The 14,732-nt window shown below is 33.6% G+C and overlaps 1 protein-coding gene across 1 annotated transcript in view; it reads right to left on the bottom strand.

Moving 5' to 3' along the window:
* Positions 1-14,732, bottom strand: part of ERC2 (ELKS/RAB6-interacting/CAST family member 2) — a gene marked incomplete at its 3' end in the record, with an annotated part of 493,154 nt that overhangs the window by 16,979 nt on the left and 461,443 nt on the right. The window contains exons 10-12 of the mRNA XM_037738120.1: positions 14,530-14,670; positions 11,277-11,417; positions 7,242-7,277 (exon numbers count right to left, since the gene is read on the bottom strand). Coding sequence (XP_037594048.1) covers positions 7,242-7,277; positions 11,277-11,417; positions 14,530-14,670 — 318 coding nt within the window. The remainder of the gene's footprint in view (positions 1-7,241; positions 7,278-11,276; positions 11,418-14,529; positions 14,671-14,732) is intronic.

Below are 14,732 nucleotides of genomic sequence, written 5' to 3'. Positions count from 1 at the left end.
GCGATTCATCCCTATCCGCCTGAGTCGCCCGGAGATCCCAATAAAGTCGGTACCGGCCACCGCGCGTCCTGCCTCGTGTCTACTGGGTGCCTGCCTCCGTGGGTTGGGGTCCCACAACCAGGGGTCGCACAATAACCAGCTCTATTCAGCCTGAGTCACAGCTTTTCACAGGATGTGCTGAAATTTTTAACCATTAACAAGCATGAATATGTTCTACCATAATCTACAGACACAAGTGATTCTAAGCTAAATAAAATAGTGGAGGAAATTGGGCTTATTAAAGCTAATGCTTCCTTCAAAATTATAAGTCCTGAGCCTCCTCTAAAAATAGAATGAAAGAAGCACTTTATTTGTATTTAGACAATATTCTTGCCTTTTCAAATCACAACATGAGTTTTTTAATCTGGACTGGCAGCTTCTCATAGTGATCAAAAGTAGGTAACAGATTTGGATCTAACATACTTTAGACACTACAGCAAAAAAAAAAAAAAATAGATTTGAATTAATCACGATCACAATAAATTCCTACCATGGCATTCTAATGCATTCAAGACACAAATTGAAAACGAACAGTCATATTTTTCCTTAAGAATCTGTTGGTTTACAATTAGCTCCCCAACAAGGTCTGGAAGGCCTTGCCCATTCTATACTTCTAAGGAACATCAACTTTGTCCTCCTATTTTCATTAGTCAGAAATTTACCTCTTAAAAACACAAATTGGTGTAAGTTTTCTTTTGACGGTTTCAGACTTTATTTAACATGAATGTAGCAAGCTCATCATCACTTTCAAGGACATCCACGAGTCATTAAAACTAAAGGAATATCAATAAACATTCTTTGCTTAATATAGAGATTTAATTCCAGTGATTAACCAGGTCAATTTAATTGCAAATCCGGGTATCTGATTCAGCTCAAAAATATTTCTTAAAACATTTAGAGCAACTCTCAAGCATCTTAGAGAGACAAAAAAATGGGAAAAGGACATTTCAGAAATGTCTGTATTACATATTACATCAGTAAGTTTTGAGGGACTCCCAATTATGTTTCTTGTATTTTTATACGCAAGGAAATTTCCACACAAATGGGAATAATCAAAACAAACTCTGGAGCCTCACTGATGTGGGCAGGCCTCTGGGTTTTGATGTGAACTGCCTTTAAAAGCCTAGATCAGGCATTAAGAGGTTCCTGGCCATGGCTTGGGAAGAGCAATACATTAACCTATAATTATAATAACCTAGTAGTTATTTTAGTGAAAGAATTTATAACAACTGCTTCAGAAGGGCAAAACTTCAGATTAATACTATATCTAAACGAAAGTTAAGAAGCCAAAAATGGCTAAAGTCAAACTATGGGGTTGTCAAGTATCAAAATCATACATTACAAGTTTATTTACACTTAATCTTATACAGACTGGTCATTGATTATTTCCAATAAAATGGCAGTTCATCATTCCAGATCCCTAGAAAGGAAAGTATTAACTTTGGTCCAGAAACCTGCTGTGAAGCAAGGCAGGGAACATTCAATTATTACATTATATAGCACTTTCCCTTTGAAGTAGATCCTACCAATTTTAATTAAAAATCATTTTCTTAAAATAAATAGTCATGACCATAAAATAAAAGCAGAATGTTAATGAATGTACCTGATTATTTTTCTTCCCTACTGTTTATGGGTTTTAGCAATAATTTGCTAAATTTATGCAGTGTAGAAATATGATTCTCGATTGTGGCATGTTGGTGATTTAATGTCCATCAACAGCACTTTAAAATTCCTTTCATATCTCAACAGCAGAACAAGGTATAGAAACTATTTAAAAAATTATATTTGACTTCAGACTTCTAAACGAAGTTTCAATCTTCTCATAATTCTACATTATAAATAAAATATTACATATTAAAAGAAAATTTTAAGGTGATTATAGAGTTATAACATATTAGAAAATTAAATTTCATTTTAAATATGATGAATCAATACCAGGCATCATACCTGAGCCTTAATAATACATTTGGAAACTAATAATGAGGTACTTTGAAATCTTATACACCTTAGTTTCTTTTTTCTCTCTCTCTCTTTTTTTTTTTTTTGGTAGAGATGGGGTTTGCTATGTTGCCCAGCCTGGTCTCCAACTTCTGAGCTCAAGTGATCCTCCAGCCTTGACCTCCCAAAGTTCTGGGATTACAGGCATGAGCCACCACACCCAGACCCTATATATCTTAGTTCTAAAGGAAATTATTCACAATTCAAGTTAACTGCATTCAGAATATTTACAAATTTACATATTAAAACAACCATACCAAACAAAAATTCTTTTCATAGATGGAACAAATAGGATATGTATAAGTAAATATAAACAAGTATTCAAAATAATTATTATGTCTCTGTCTCTGTCTCTCTCTCTCTCTTTCTCTCATATACACAGAGGAAGCAACTGTATGCTTAATATTTTTAAAGATCCCCAAAACCAAAAATTTAATTATTAATGTAATCATTTTTAATTATGGGATTTCCTAAAATTAGCAATGTAGAGAACTGAGGTAATTCTCTAGCTGTCCTCAAACAAAACATGGAGCTTCAAATGTTTAGTGTTATTGCAAATAATACTTGAGTTTTTTAGACATTGAAAGCCTGAATCAATTATAGGGTGTGTGTTTGCATGTGTGCATGTGTTCACACATGCTATATGCATGCCTGGAATTATCTCTTAAATAGTGGTAACTTTCCTCTGTGATGGGAGATACTGGTTTAAGAGTGAATCAAATACTTTTCAGATATATGTTTTAAAAATAATAAAAAGAAACTGCTATATCCAAACAATGACTGTTTAGGCATTTATAATGCAGCCCATTATGTTCCTGGGACTGTCCAGTCCTGTTATGACCTACAAATCAGGAAGATCTCACTGAACATTAACAAGATTTTTTTCTCTCTCTGGAATGAAAAATGTCTGCCTTTTGGCTTTTGTTCTGTTTTTTTGTAAACACTTACGTAAAATGTGAGCCCTGCAAAATATGCGTTCAGAAAAGATAGGATTTCAAACGGATAACTACTGGACTGAGGGGTCACAAGTGTGGGGAACATCAGAGGGGTCTCAAATGTACTCTGACCAATAGCAAGATTGCACCCAGTGCCTCCAAATCAGTCATTTGTCTTGTAGCTACAAGGATATTAGATGAAGCACTAAATTGAGAGACCCAGAAGGTCTAGAGATTTATTAAAAATTTTTGAAAGACTCCTGATACCATCCCTGCATACAATAACCACAAGGTCTATAGCAAAGAAGTTATTTGAGACTGATGAAACACATAACATTATTTGTTTAGAATTAAGAACCAAGGGAAGAAAGACGACCCAACTGAAGATAACCTGCACAGTATTTATAATAATAAGACAAAACTCCAGGAGTAGAATGGTAGTTAAGCTACAGAATGGTTATAAGAAAAATAATGATATGACAGCAAAATTTTAGGTTCTAAGAAATGTCATTAGACATCACTTTTTTCAACAGAGTGACTAAAGTAAAAGGAGATAAAAAGTAAAAAGTTCCTTTCTACTCTAGAAATAAAAATACTTGCAGGAGCACTTAAAAGCCTAATCCTTGTTTCCTCGGATGTAGTGTAGACTGTCAGACATAAAATTGAAAATAAAATTATCTTATTTAACAAAAAACAACTATATTATGGTTCACCAAAAATTTGTTAGGTGGTCATATAGAAAATAAACATACAAGAATAAAAGAAATTTCTTAGCTATCACTAACTGATTAGAAAATAAACAATAAATATATTATTCACCCTAGCAACCTAAAAATTACATATATAGAGATACTTAAGACTATCTTTAAGAAAATATACCATGGCCTGTATCAGGAAAATTTAAAACTTTGCTGTACAAAAACCACTGGAATAAATAAAAGTTTGATCATGTTCATGAATGGAAAGAAATAATATTGGGAACATATCAATAATTCTAAAATTATCTTATAGATTAAATATAATTAAAATTAAAATCAATAATTTTGCTTTTTAATTGACGAAGTGATCCTAAAGTGTACTTGGACTGATGGAAAATTAAAGGCTAAAAATTTAAAACAAAACAAGACAAAATGAAAAGCAGAAAGAAGGTGTAATTCATTTTACTAGGTATTTTAAAATAGCATAAAGCTACAATAATTAAAATTTCGATCCAACAAATTAGAGACATTGATAAAGCTGAACATATGCTTAGAAACTAAGATACTCACCCAAATAAGAATTTCATATGCAATAAAATAGTATAGATCAGTGGATAAAGACAGAATTCTTTGATAAATGGTGCTGGATAATTAGTTGATGATTTAGAAAAATATAGTTAGAATCTCACCTCTCAACATGAATCAAAATAAACTAAAGATGGATAAAGGGCTTAACTTGATATAAAAAAAAAACATTAAAACATTTTAAATATAGTTAATTGAAATCAGAGAACATTTCCCAGAATAAAGGTAGTGAGGAAAGCCTAAAGAAAAGTACAGGTCAAGAACCCTAAAAACTATTCTCTATATACATAAAAAAATTTAAGCTAAATAAAACTGCCACAAACCTGGTAAAAATTCTATATAAAACACAGAATAACTCATATAAACCAAAGAAGAAAACAGTAAACTCAAAAGCAAGTGCTCAACTGATTTAAACAATTTATGTAAGAAAATATATAAAAAGCTAATAAATGCACTGAAAAACCTCAACTTCAGTAGTAATTAAAGAAAGAAAGTTAAAAGGGAAAAAAATTTCCACCTAAGCATTTGTTAAAGTTGTATGTAAAATGACAATTCTCAGTGTTGGCCAGGGTGCAGCAGAAAAGCCATCTTTAATCAGTGCCAAAAGAAGCGTGCTTTGGTGGAATTCCTCCGAAACACAACGTAGTAGGAACTATTGGGATCTTTACAAATCACTGGCCCAGGAAGGAGGCAGGCATGGTAGCATATGTTTGTAGGCTGAACAACTCCAGAGGCTGAGGCAGGAGAATCCCTTGAGACCAGGAGTTTGAGACCAGCCTGGACAACATAGTGAGACCTAGTTTTAAGTTAAGAAACACCAACATTGGGAGAATAAGCAAACAGAGTAGAATAGTTTACAACCATTAAAATAGTATTTTGGAGGAATAGTTCATTATATAGGAAAATTCTAATAAGGTAAAAAAATAGAATATAAAACTAAACACTTTGACACAATTTGGTAAAAAGTAGAGTATTAGATAAGAAAAAAGGAACAAAAGAGGGAAGAAAAGAAGCAACAAAGAGAAGGGGAAGGCAAGAGGAGAGAGGACAGAAGAAAAGAAAAAGAGAAAAGAACAGCAACAACAAAAAGATGTCTAGGTGGAGAACAATCCAAATGTCCCAGTGATTATTTCTGTCTGTGGTGAGTTGTCCTGTTATTTTTTAATTTTCCTCTGTAGCCTTCCATATGTTTGCAAATTCTCTACTGCGACCATTTATTATGTTTACAACTAAGAAAAACATAGTCATTTTTAAAAGACAATTAAGGGTAAAAAAAATCCATCATGCTGCATCCCTATCAGTCCAAAAAAGAAGTGGACACTGAGACAGAGGGAGTTAAAATAATGAGAGTTTGGCTATATTCCCGGGATACCAAACCAATGGGTTAGATTAATTAACTTGGGGAGAAAAGTCAGTCAATAGCATTTGAATTAGTCACCAAAAAGACTTAAAAGTTCACACTGGCATATTAGAGACGCACCACTGGGTGAAGTGAAGTAAAAGTTGATGATGCCGTGTCACTGATATTTCTAGAAATGGTCTAAAAGCTAACAGAGTTATTTCTTTGGTCCTACCTACCCTTACAGGGATACGGAACTCCTAGCATGGTCCTGATACATTTTTGCTCCTGCAGGAACAAAGCTCTCCCCATCTGTCCTGCACATACCCAAAACATAAAATTCTTAGGTTTTCTTCCTGTTCCTAACTTCCTGTTCCTAGTAAGTGTAAAACAATTGCAGTGGAATTACTTCACTGATTATTTTTAAACTTTTTTGAAACGCTAATTTTTCCCAGGGTGAGTTTTTGAGCTTGAAGATATTCCAATCTTATTTGTCTTTTTTCACATCTCCACTATCTTCAGCCTGCTTATTAGCACTTCTATTTAAATGTTAAGGGAAAAGAAACTTGAACTGATTATTTTTTGCTTCTCTGCTAAAATCCACATTTTGAAAAAGAGGTTAACAAAGATGCTGCAGCAGGGTTTTAGGAATTCTCTTTGCAAAAATAAAACGTGTTGTAAAGAATGGGGAGTGGAGGCTGAGTCTAAATGCACTACATCTTGCAGATCAAGTTGTATGTATCCTGAAGCAGTGGCTTAACAAATAAAAAGTTGTTGGTGGAACTGTTTCCTTTATCCATGTTATTCATTTTTTCCATAAGGGGATTTAGACATAGGAGGTGATTAGAATGCATGATAGCACAGATCACATCTGCCAAATGATAAACTCTAGCCACCTTTATGAAATATTTTCCCAGTAAGCCACTTAAGTTCACAGAACAAAAAAGCTTTTCTTCTTTAATAAGTTAAAAGAAACCTGTTTCGTATATTAATAAATGCACACATCACTAGGATAAAAAAACTCATGGTGGCACCTGGATAGTTTTACAAATATTTTTACTAGTTACCTGTTTTTTGGTACTCTATTAAGCTATAATCAGAATTGTTACTATCTGTTATTAAGAGACTATATTATGGTTTGTCCTCAGCCAAATGGCATGTTTTTAACTCTTACAAAATCCAAAGTAATGATAGGTATTTACCAATCTCAAAGAGCATATCCCTATTTTTAAATGTAAACCTGTTTTAACTTCTATCACTTAAATAAAACAGACATTGAATTGTTTGCTATTTTACGAATGCTGTTATCCCTTTTGGCCTAGATATAGTTGTGTTTGAAGGATTTAAGGAAGAGTTCCATAAGCCTAGATCTTCAGCTGACTTTTGTTTTTCTACAATCTTAGGACTGAGGTTAAGAAGGAGGTAGTATCAGAACTGGCAATATTTTCTTGAGTTATTAATTTTTAAATTTCACATTCAAAAGAAATGGCAGTGGCCTCAGCACAGATCATTTCTTTTGACAGAACGGAAAGGGGAAGAAACTCAAAAATATTTTCGAAACCTCCCCAGTATGGCACACCGTGACTGGTGATCAATGGATCCTCATGCTTTGATATGTTACAGCGGGAACTTTCACAAATGACTTACTGGGTTGTACATCTGATTGAACAACTGCTCAGCTTGCTACATTGCAAAGTTGGGGAGGCATTGAGGCACAGACAGGGAAAGAAGGAAAGATCCAGAAAAACAGCATTAGCTCAACAAATCCAGTGCATTCGCACAGACGAGTTAGTTGTTAAAAAAGAAGAAATTTCAGTTTCTAAACATTCCACAGTGAAAGTGAGATGCTCTAGGGAAATACAAATGTTGACTTTGGCTCCTAAAAAAGAATAGCTGGAATAAGAATTTTAAGGTTTGTGTTACTTTCCCTTTCTCAAGTTAAATAACCCATGAAATAAAGAAAGCTGTCCACTTTTGATGATACATGAAGTGCAGGCCTCCAGCAATGAATCAGAAGAAGTACTTTTAGCCAAGCCTGCAATTTATTACCTGAACTTCAAAGATGGTAATAATAAAAGATTAATTAAATCTTATCATTGAATTTATAGTTCTTCTTTTATATTAACACAAGTCTGAATTTTCTATTCAGTCTATCTTCAGAAAAATACAGATTAGCAAACAGCAGGTTAGCAATAGCAAAATATCAGTAGTTAAGGCTTTATCGGATTTACTTAAACTAAACGGGAAAAGAAAAAAATTTAACCAGCAGGACCAAAATAAAGTGTTCTCCATTGCCTATTACCAGTTTCTACTGTTGTCTCAGAATTAGTAGAAAATATAATTTTCAAGGATATTCTATTATGTTTCAAGTGCTTTAGAATCTATAATGTTCTCGTCTATTTTGTGTTAAATATTTAAATGTTTGTAGATTTAAATGTACTGAATATTATTGTAAATAGCATCCTCAAGTTATATTTTCTAAATACCTGCACTATTAATCTGGGGCTCAACATCAAGGTGTGCAATATTGTAGAAACTATTACTTTGCTTTAAGCTAAGACACAATTTTTAGGAGCCTGAATTACTTTTTCCTTCAACTTGGATGAAGTAAATGACAATGTTATTTATCATGGTTTAAAGAAACTCCCTCCTGAAGTATAATATAATTGAAAAATTACTAAAGAGTGTAGATAATATTTTTAATTGTTATTGCTTCTCAATTGATTTCTAGTCACATAGGTAAATTTACTCCCCCATTTTGAACTTCAAATACTCTATTGAAAGGCAAAATGATCTATGTCGATTATCAGTTTCTTCTCAAAATACACTTAATTATAAAGCACATTCATAATTTGCAATTACACATTATTTGGTTACTATCATTTCATTAGCTTCACTAATACCAGTAAAAATTTCCTCACATATGAACACTTATAAAATGTGAGATGGAATGTGTAAGGGAGTTGGTTCCTTTTCTGCCTATAACCTTTCATCACAAAGTATTGAAGACATCTTAAATTAACACAGTATAATAAAGGGTTAAAGTAATTATGTGTGTGAATGTTCTCCACAGACTTTTATGTAAAAACTCCCTTTACCAATGTGAAGCATTGTTTATAAGACAAAAATAAGTTTAAATCACCGTTTGGATTTCATTGCCACTGGCAGACAAGGTTTCTGTTCAACTACACATATCTACAATGTTGTATAGATTTTATGACAAAAATACCTGGATACTCACAAACCTCGAGCAAAATTCCACTGGGAATTTTTGGTGTATTTATGACATAATAAAACTATTATGTTTTCAGCTTTCATTTAGTAAACCTTTATATTTTATTCACAAGTCACGTACCCTTTTATTTAAAAGGAGGCCCAGACACACTTAAGCTTTTATAGCTGCTTATTTTTCCATGAGTAAATGATGTGTTTATATGTATATTCACATACTGTTGGCTTATATTTTCAAATATTTCATGTAGATCTCAATTTTTTAAGGTGATGGGTATTTGAGGTTTTTATGGAACTATTTATTAGCAGAAATTAAAGACTACTGAAAAAATATTTTAAACTTTTGAATTTAGTTAATGCTAGACAGCCAAAAATAACAAAACAGCATCTGTAGGTTAGACATAAAAATATTTAAATTATAATTACCCTATTTAAACCCACTGCACTATGCATGTAGAAGATAGGGTATAAGCAAAGATTACGTATACACTTAGAAATAAGTTCTCTTTTGATAAATTAAATAGGTCATATACAGCAAGACAACCATATTTGTTACTTTAATTCTAGTGACTTGGTGGAATGTTAAAATGCTGTCAGGAATAATGCTAAAATGTTTACAGGATTTGGTCTGTGAATTTCCGTATGTGGTATCTACCTGCGAGTCAAAGGAAACCACACACTCTGAGTGATCTCAGGGACAAACCACAGCTATGTTGAAAGAAACTATATTGAATTGCATAAATGTTGATTTATTAAACTAGTCAAGTCGTTACATTAAAACTATAAGCATCAATATGTGAATCTCTTCCTTTTAATTACTAGATTTCAAATTCCTATAGATGACTTACATTTAAAAAGAGGGTGTTGAGCATGTATCTGCAGAAATAATAAATGGGGTCCCCTGATTTCTATAAACAACAGCTCATCAGAGTGGATGGGGGGCATCTTTCATGCCCAGGTCTATTAGAAGCCATCTTTCTTCTGGACTCAGCACACTGTGACTAAGGTAAAACAGTGTAGAGGATGGTCATAAGGAGCCAGTGAATTTCTCTTTCACAAAGCTAGCTTAGAGCCTGCCTTATAATCACAAAACTTTATTAAATAAAACATATTTTTCATAACTTCATCTCTTAATGTGCATATCATAGATAACATTTTGTAGATCACATTTATATACATCAAGAATGTATGTCATATACCCAATACATGATAGCCAAGTCAATATCCATTTAAACACCCTCAAATGGGCAATTTTAATTCTTTTATTTATTGTTCAAGATTTCTGCTTAACTAAATATTGCTTGAAATAAGTGAGATGATGAGCAGATTGGGAAACAGATTTTGCAATCTAGAGATTTTCTTGCTGTTTTGTTATTAAAGGATTTGTGTATTTATCTTTTTCTGTATCAGCAAGTAGACATTCTGAGTGTGAAATTTCTCATGATAATTTCCTTAAAAATCTCTGTAAAGTGAGCACCATATAGTAAAATTTCAGTTATATATTGCATCACACAAAATGGTATCTTAAATTTTAAGATATCCAGAGTAATTCCTTCACAGATATGTGATTCCTTCACATCCTTGACCATCCATGTCATATATTTTCATAACTTTAGCCAATAAATCCCTATCCCGGTGTGCTATGAATTCTACATAGCCACATTTTATTATTTGCTTTGTTTGATTGTTTAGATTCTTCTCTTTTGAATAAGTTTATGAGTTGTCAAAGGGAAACAAAATGCTTAAACTCATAATGTTATGAGTTTTATGTGAACAATGAGTGCAGACGTACCAAACAACACAGGAAGAAAGTCAAAGGAACAATGCATGACTGGAAATGCACTCCACAAAAATGTCCTGGTCAGAGAAAACATGTTAATGCTGCCATGCATATATCCTATTTCTTTTCCAAAGCCTTCTATCTACAACAAGCTTTCTTAGACAATAAGGCCATTTTGGTCAATTATAAATAGTCATTCTATAGAGATGCCAGGGACTTGACTATTTTGGTGAACTTCTAGAAATTTAACAATGTCAGAAAAACTTTTGCAAAGTTACAAAAAGACCTACATCTGAAAGTAGCAAAAGTTTATTAACATCTAATGTGGGTTCTGGATTCTGTGATTTGTTAAAAATAGTTCTATTTTTCTTTTTTGATAACTGAGATTTGCCCAGAGAGTAATGGCTGGTTTTTATAATATTTTAAACTGCTGCTACTATTTTCATCTACTTTTCAAGTTTTTCTTAAACAGGAAGCCTAAGATAATTTTTCAGGTTCACAGACAGATTTGATAGACTTCTTAGCAATACAGTTAAGAGTATTTAATTAATTCTTTTATCAGCAGACAGCAACAGATAAGGGATTTGTTTCTTTTTAAAAATGCCTCTTCCTTTTCCGTTTTATAAATTCATTTTAAAACGAGCATGATTTTTTTCTTAGACTTCACTTACCTTTTTTAACTGTGCTTCCAATTTGCTACATTCCTCTTTCTTTTGTTCAATGGCTATTTCTAGAGATTTTAATTTGGAATCCCTTTTCAGTCCTGCAGAGGCTAATGAAGATGCATGTTCTTTGAGGTCAATTAAACTAGACTGAAAGAAAAAGATTTTGAGTCAGTAAAACATTCAAATTTTTACTAGCAATGCCTTCAATTTGAACACACTGTTTCTATACATAACAATAAAACATGCAGTAGACAGAAAGGGTAAATATAATCTTACTAAGGTAACAATAGTCAGCTCTGGCCAGGAAATTAAAGTTGGCCAGCTTACAGAATGAGCAGGATCTAATTGCCATAGAATCAAATGTGGTTGTGGTCAGTAAATGCATGTTTCATGTCTCAAAGTCATGCTAATGATGTAAGTCCCAAGGTGGTCTTTACATGTCATAGCAAAACAGACACCCTGAACCTTCCATTTACATTTATTGCTGTCAGACCATGCAGACTCTGAGACAAATCTGAAAGAAATACTGAATTTAATGTTTCCCCTCCCAATAGCAAGTGAAATATAAAAAAAGCCTCCTATTACATTTTTATCAAATCGCATTTCTCTAACAGAGAAATGATCAATGGTTTTTCAAACATCTTCCAGAAAAATCAAACATAAAATTATTTTAAAATTTAGAGTCAACTTTATAGTCCTATCCTTTGCAATCCAGATTTGACAGATACAATGAATCTTTCCAACTCAGACATAGGGTTGCCTAAATTGTTCCAGTCATTAATCACGTCCAGAAATTAACAGGTTCCACATATACTCTGAATTCAAAAAACTAAAGAAATACTTGCATATATCACTGAACATAACTTTGCAACCTAAAAGAGAAATGTTTGTCATCAACTATGAAATAGCAATATTGAACTATGTGACTGAGATGTACAAGGCTTAACCCAAAACAGACTCCATGTATTTCCTTCTTACTCATTTGCATCGCCTAGGAAGACACTAAACACACACTGGTCTCTCTGTAAACAATGCTACCTAATAATTTATCCTGGATTGCTTTATGGGCACTGGAATGATCTTGATGATAAAAGTCACCATTATCCAGCAAGGTGCTTCTAAAACCCCCTGAGGAACAGGTGACCCATTTTCATTTTTCACATCAGGGAACTGAGGCTCACAACAGCTGAACATCTTGTCAAAGGTCACTTAGCTGGTAAAGGCAGATACAGGTCTCAAACCCAGGTCTACAATTCCAATTTCAATGTCCTTTGTCATATCATTCCCACAGAAATAACAAAGGACATAATTCAGTCATTTTGTCATGGTGAAGATATATCATCACTCCAATTAAATTATAAGCTCCCAATTAAATTATAAGCTGATGGCAACTGCAGATTTTTTCTTTATAAATTTTAAACTGCCAGATACAATAGCCAGTTTTAGTCAACTTGACTAGGCTCCAGTCCCCAATTGTTAGTTTAGAAGTTGCTAATAGAAGGCATTTTGTAGACATGAGTAACATCTACCATTAGTTGACTTTAAGTGAAGGAGATTACCCTCAGTACTCTGGGTGGGCCTGATCCCATCAGTTGAAAGGCCTAGGAGCAGAACTCAGGTTTCCCTGAGGAAGAACAAATTCCACCTATTGGCTGCAGTGTCAGCTTCTGTCTGAGACTTTCCAGTCCGCTTTTGCTGATGACCCGTCCTGTGAATTTTGAACTTGCCTAGCCTCCATAACCGTGTAAGCCAATCCCTTATGATAAGGTTCTTAATCTGTTGAAAATGTTTAACGTGGTTCTGTTTTTCTGGCAGAACCCTGACTGACACAACCAGCCCAGTGTCAAGCACATTATGCAGAAACAATAAATGTTTACCAAAATGCCTATTTGAAAGTCACACAATTTTGGGATTATTTACAAAACTACTTTCATTTATAGCTTATACTCCACCACATCATCAAGATCTCTTTTCATTCGAAATATATACATTGATTTTAAGATAAAAACTGACAAGTAACACTTCCAACCAGTGAAGAATGCTACAAAGTCAAAGCTTCCATGTTTTCTGCCAATACAAACTATAGTCATCACAGATCCTCCAACTCAGAATCAGCAGTGGAAGAGTAGGAAGAAAACGTCATTCTTTATGTTCATAACAAAAAAATATGCTCCTTTCTAAAAAAAAAAAAAAAAAAAAAAAAAAAGTAGATTTAAATTTTAAGAAATATGTATGGATTTTGTTTCTGGGTTTCCTCGAAACTCCTTACTCATCGATTCTTTTCCTTCTTCATCTAGATTCCTAATTTATTTGGGATTTTAATTTGGGTGGAATTATCAGTACCCTGAGAGTGAGGAAATACTGTGGAGCTAGGAGACAGACAACTGTGCTGTGGTACCATCCAGGAGGGTGAAAGGTCTAAGTCAGCTCTAAAGAAGATGGACAGTTACAGCAGACAAAGTAAGTGTGAATGGGCCAATTGCAGTCAATCTCCACATATCTCAGAGTTATGTGGATTAAATAAAATCATGTGTAATTACTGTTTCTCATGCTTCTCCACCAAACTATCCCCAAGAAAACTGAGAGGGTTATAGGGATCCCTTGAAGAATGGCAGAATAGCCCAAAGGCATCCTCTTCATAATCCCCAAGCAAGAATTTCTTTAAAGTATAAAATTTTACTTTAAAAACACGGGTGGCATTTATACTTTGTATTCATGTTTTCTATGGTATAAAAGCACAGCTCTAAATTATTTACTATAATGTAAAAATAATAGGCCAGAAGAACAGCCACATTTAAGCTCCACCTTGGGGCCCAGCATGGTACCACATCTCCTAACCTGAGGGTATTACAGATGAATGTAAAGCACTCAACACAAGGAACAGTACATAGCAGATATCAATAGAGTTATTATTATCATCATCAATGCTGCTGCTATCTCAAGCAAAGGATCATGGGACTGCAAAAAATATAGAATCCTCTAATCCATGCAAATATAGTAAGACATAAAGAAAAGTTTCAAGGAGCTACATTGTATATGGTTAGCAAAACAGAGAAGATAGACATGGAGCATTACAGAAGAAGGAAGTTACAAAAAATTTTTTTTTCCTTTAAATTCAGGCATCTTTACAAAAGAAAGCTTACCACATTCCCCAAGCCTTCATACAGTGCCTCCAAATAAGTCTCTAGTCTCCTGCGGCTACACTGAATATGAGTTTATGAGGACTATCAGTGAGGTTCATTTGTTTCTCCAGACTCACCTCTTTTTCAGTCAGTTCAGCTTGTAAAGCATTGACCTTCTCTTTCAGGTCTTTGTTCTCTTTTCGGAAGGATTCTATTTCTTCTAGTCTTTCCCGATCATCTCTTTCCCGCTGTTCTTTCAAGCGCTCAATTATTCTCTCCTGAAAGGCAATTAACAATAAAGAAGAGGTAAGAACCCATCAGTATATATGCCAAAACATAC

This window comes from Cebus imitator, unplaced genomic scaffold, assembly GCF_001604975.1.
Source record: "Cebus imitator isolate Cc_AM_T3 unplaced genomic scaffold, Cebus_imitator-1.0 Scaffold48, whole genome shotgun sequence".
In the NCBI taxonomy this organism is placed as follows: domain Eukaryota; kingdom Metazoa; phylum Chordata; class Mammalia; order Primates; family Cebidae; genus Cebus; species Cebus imitator.
This window is presented reverse-complemented; position numbering and strand designations above follow the sequence as displayed.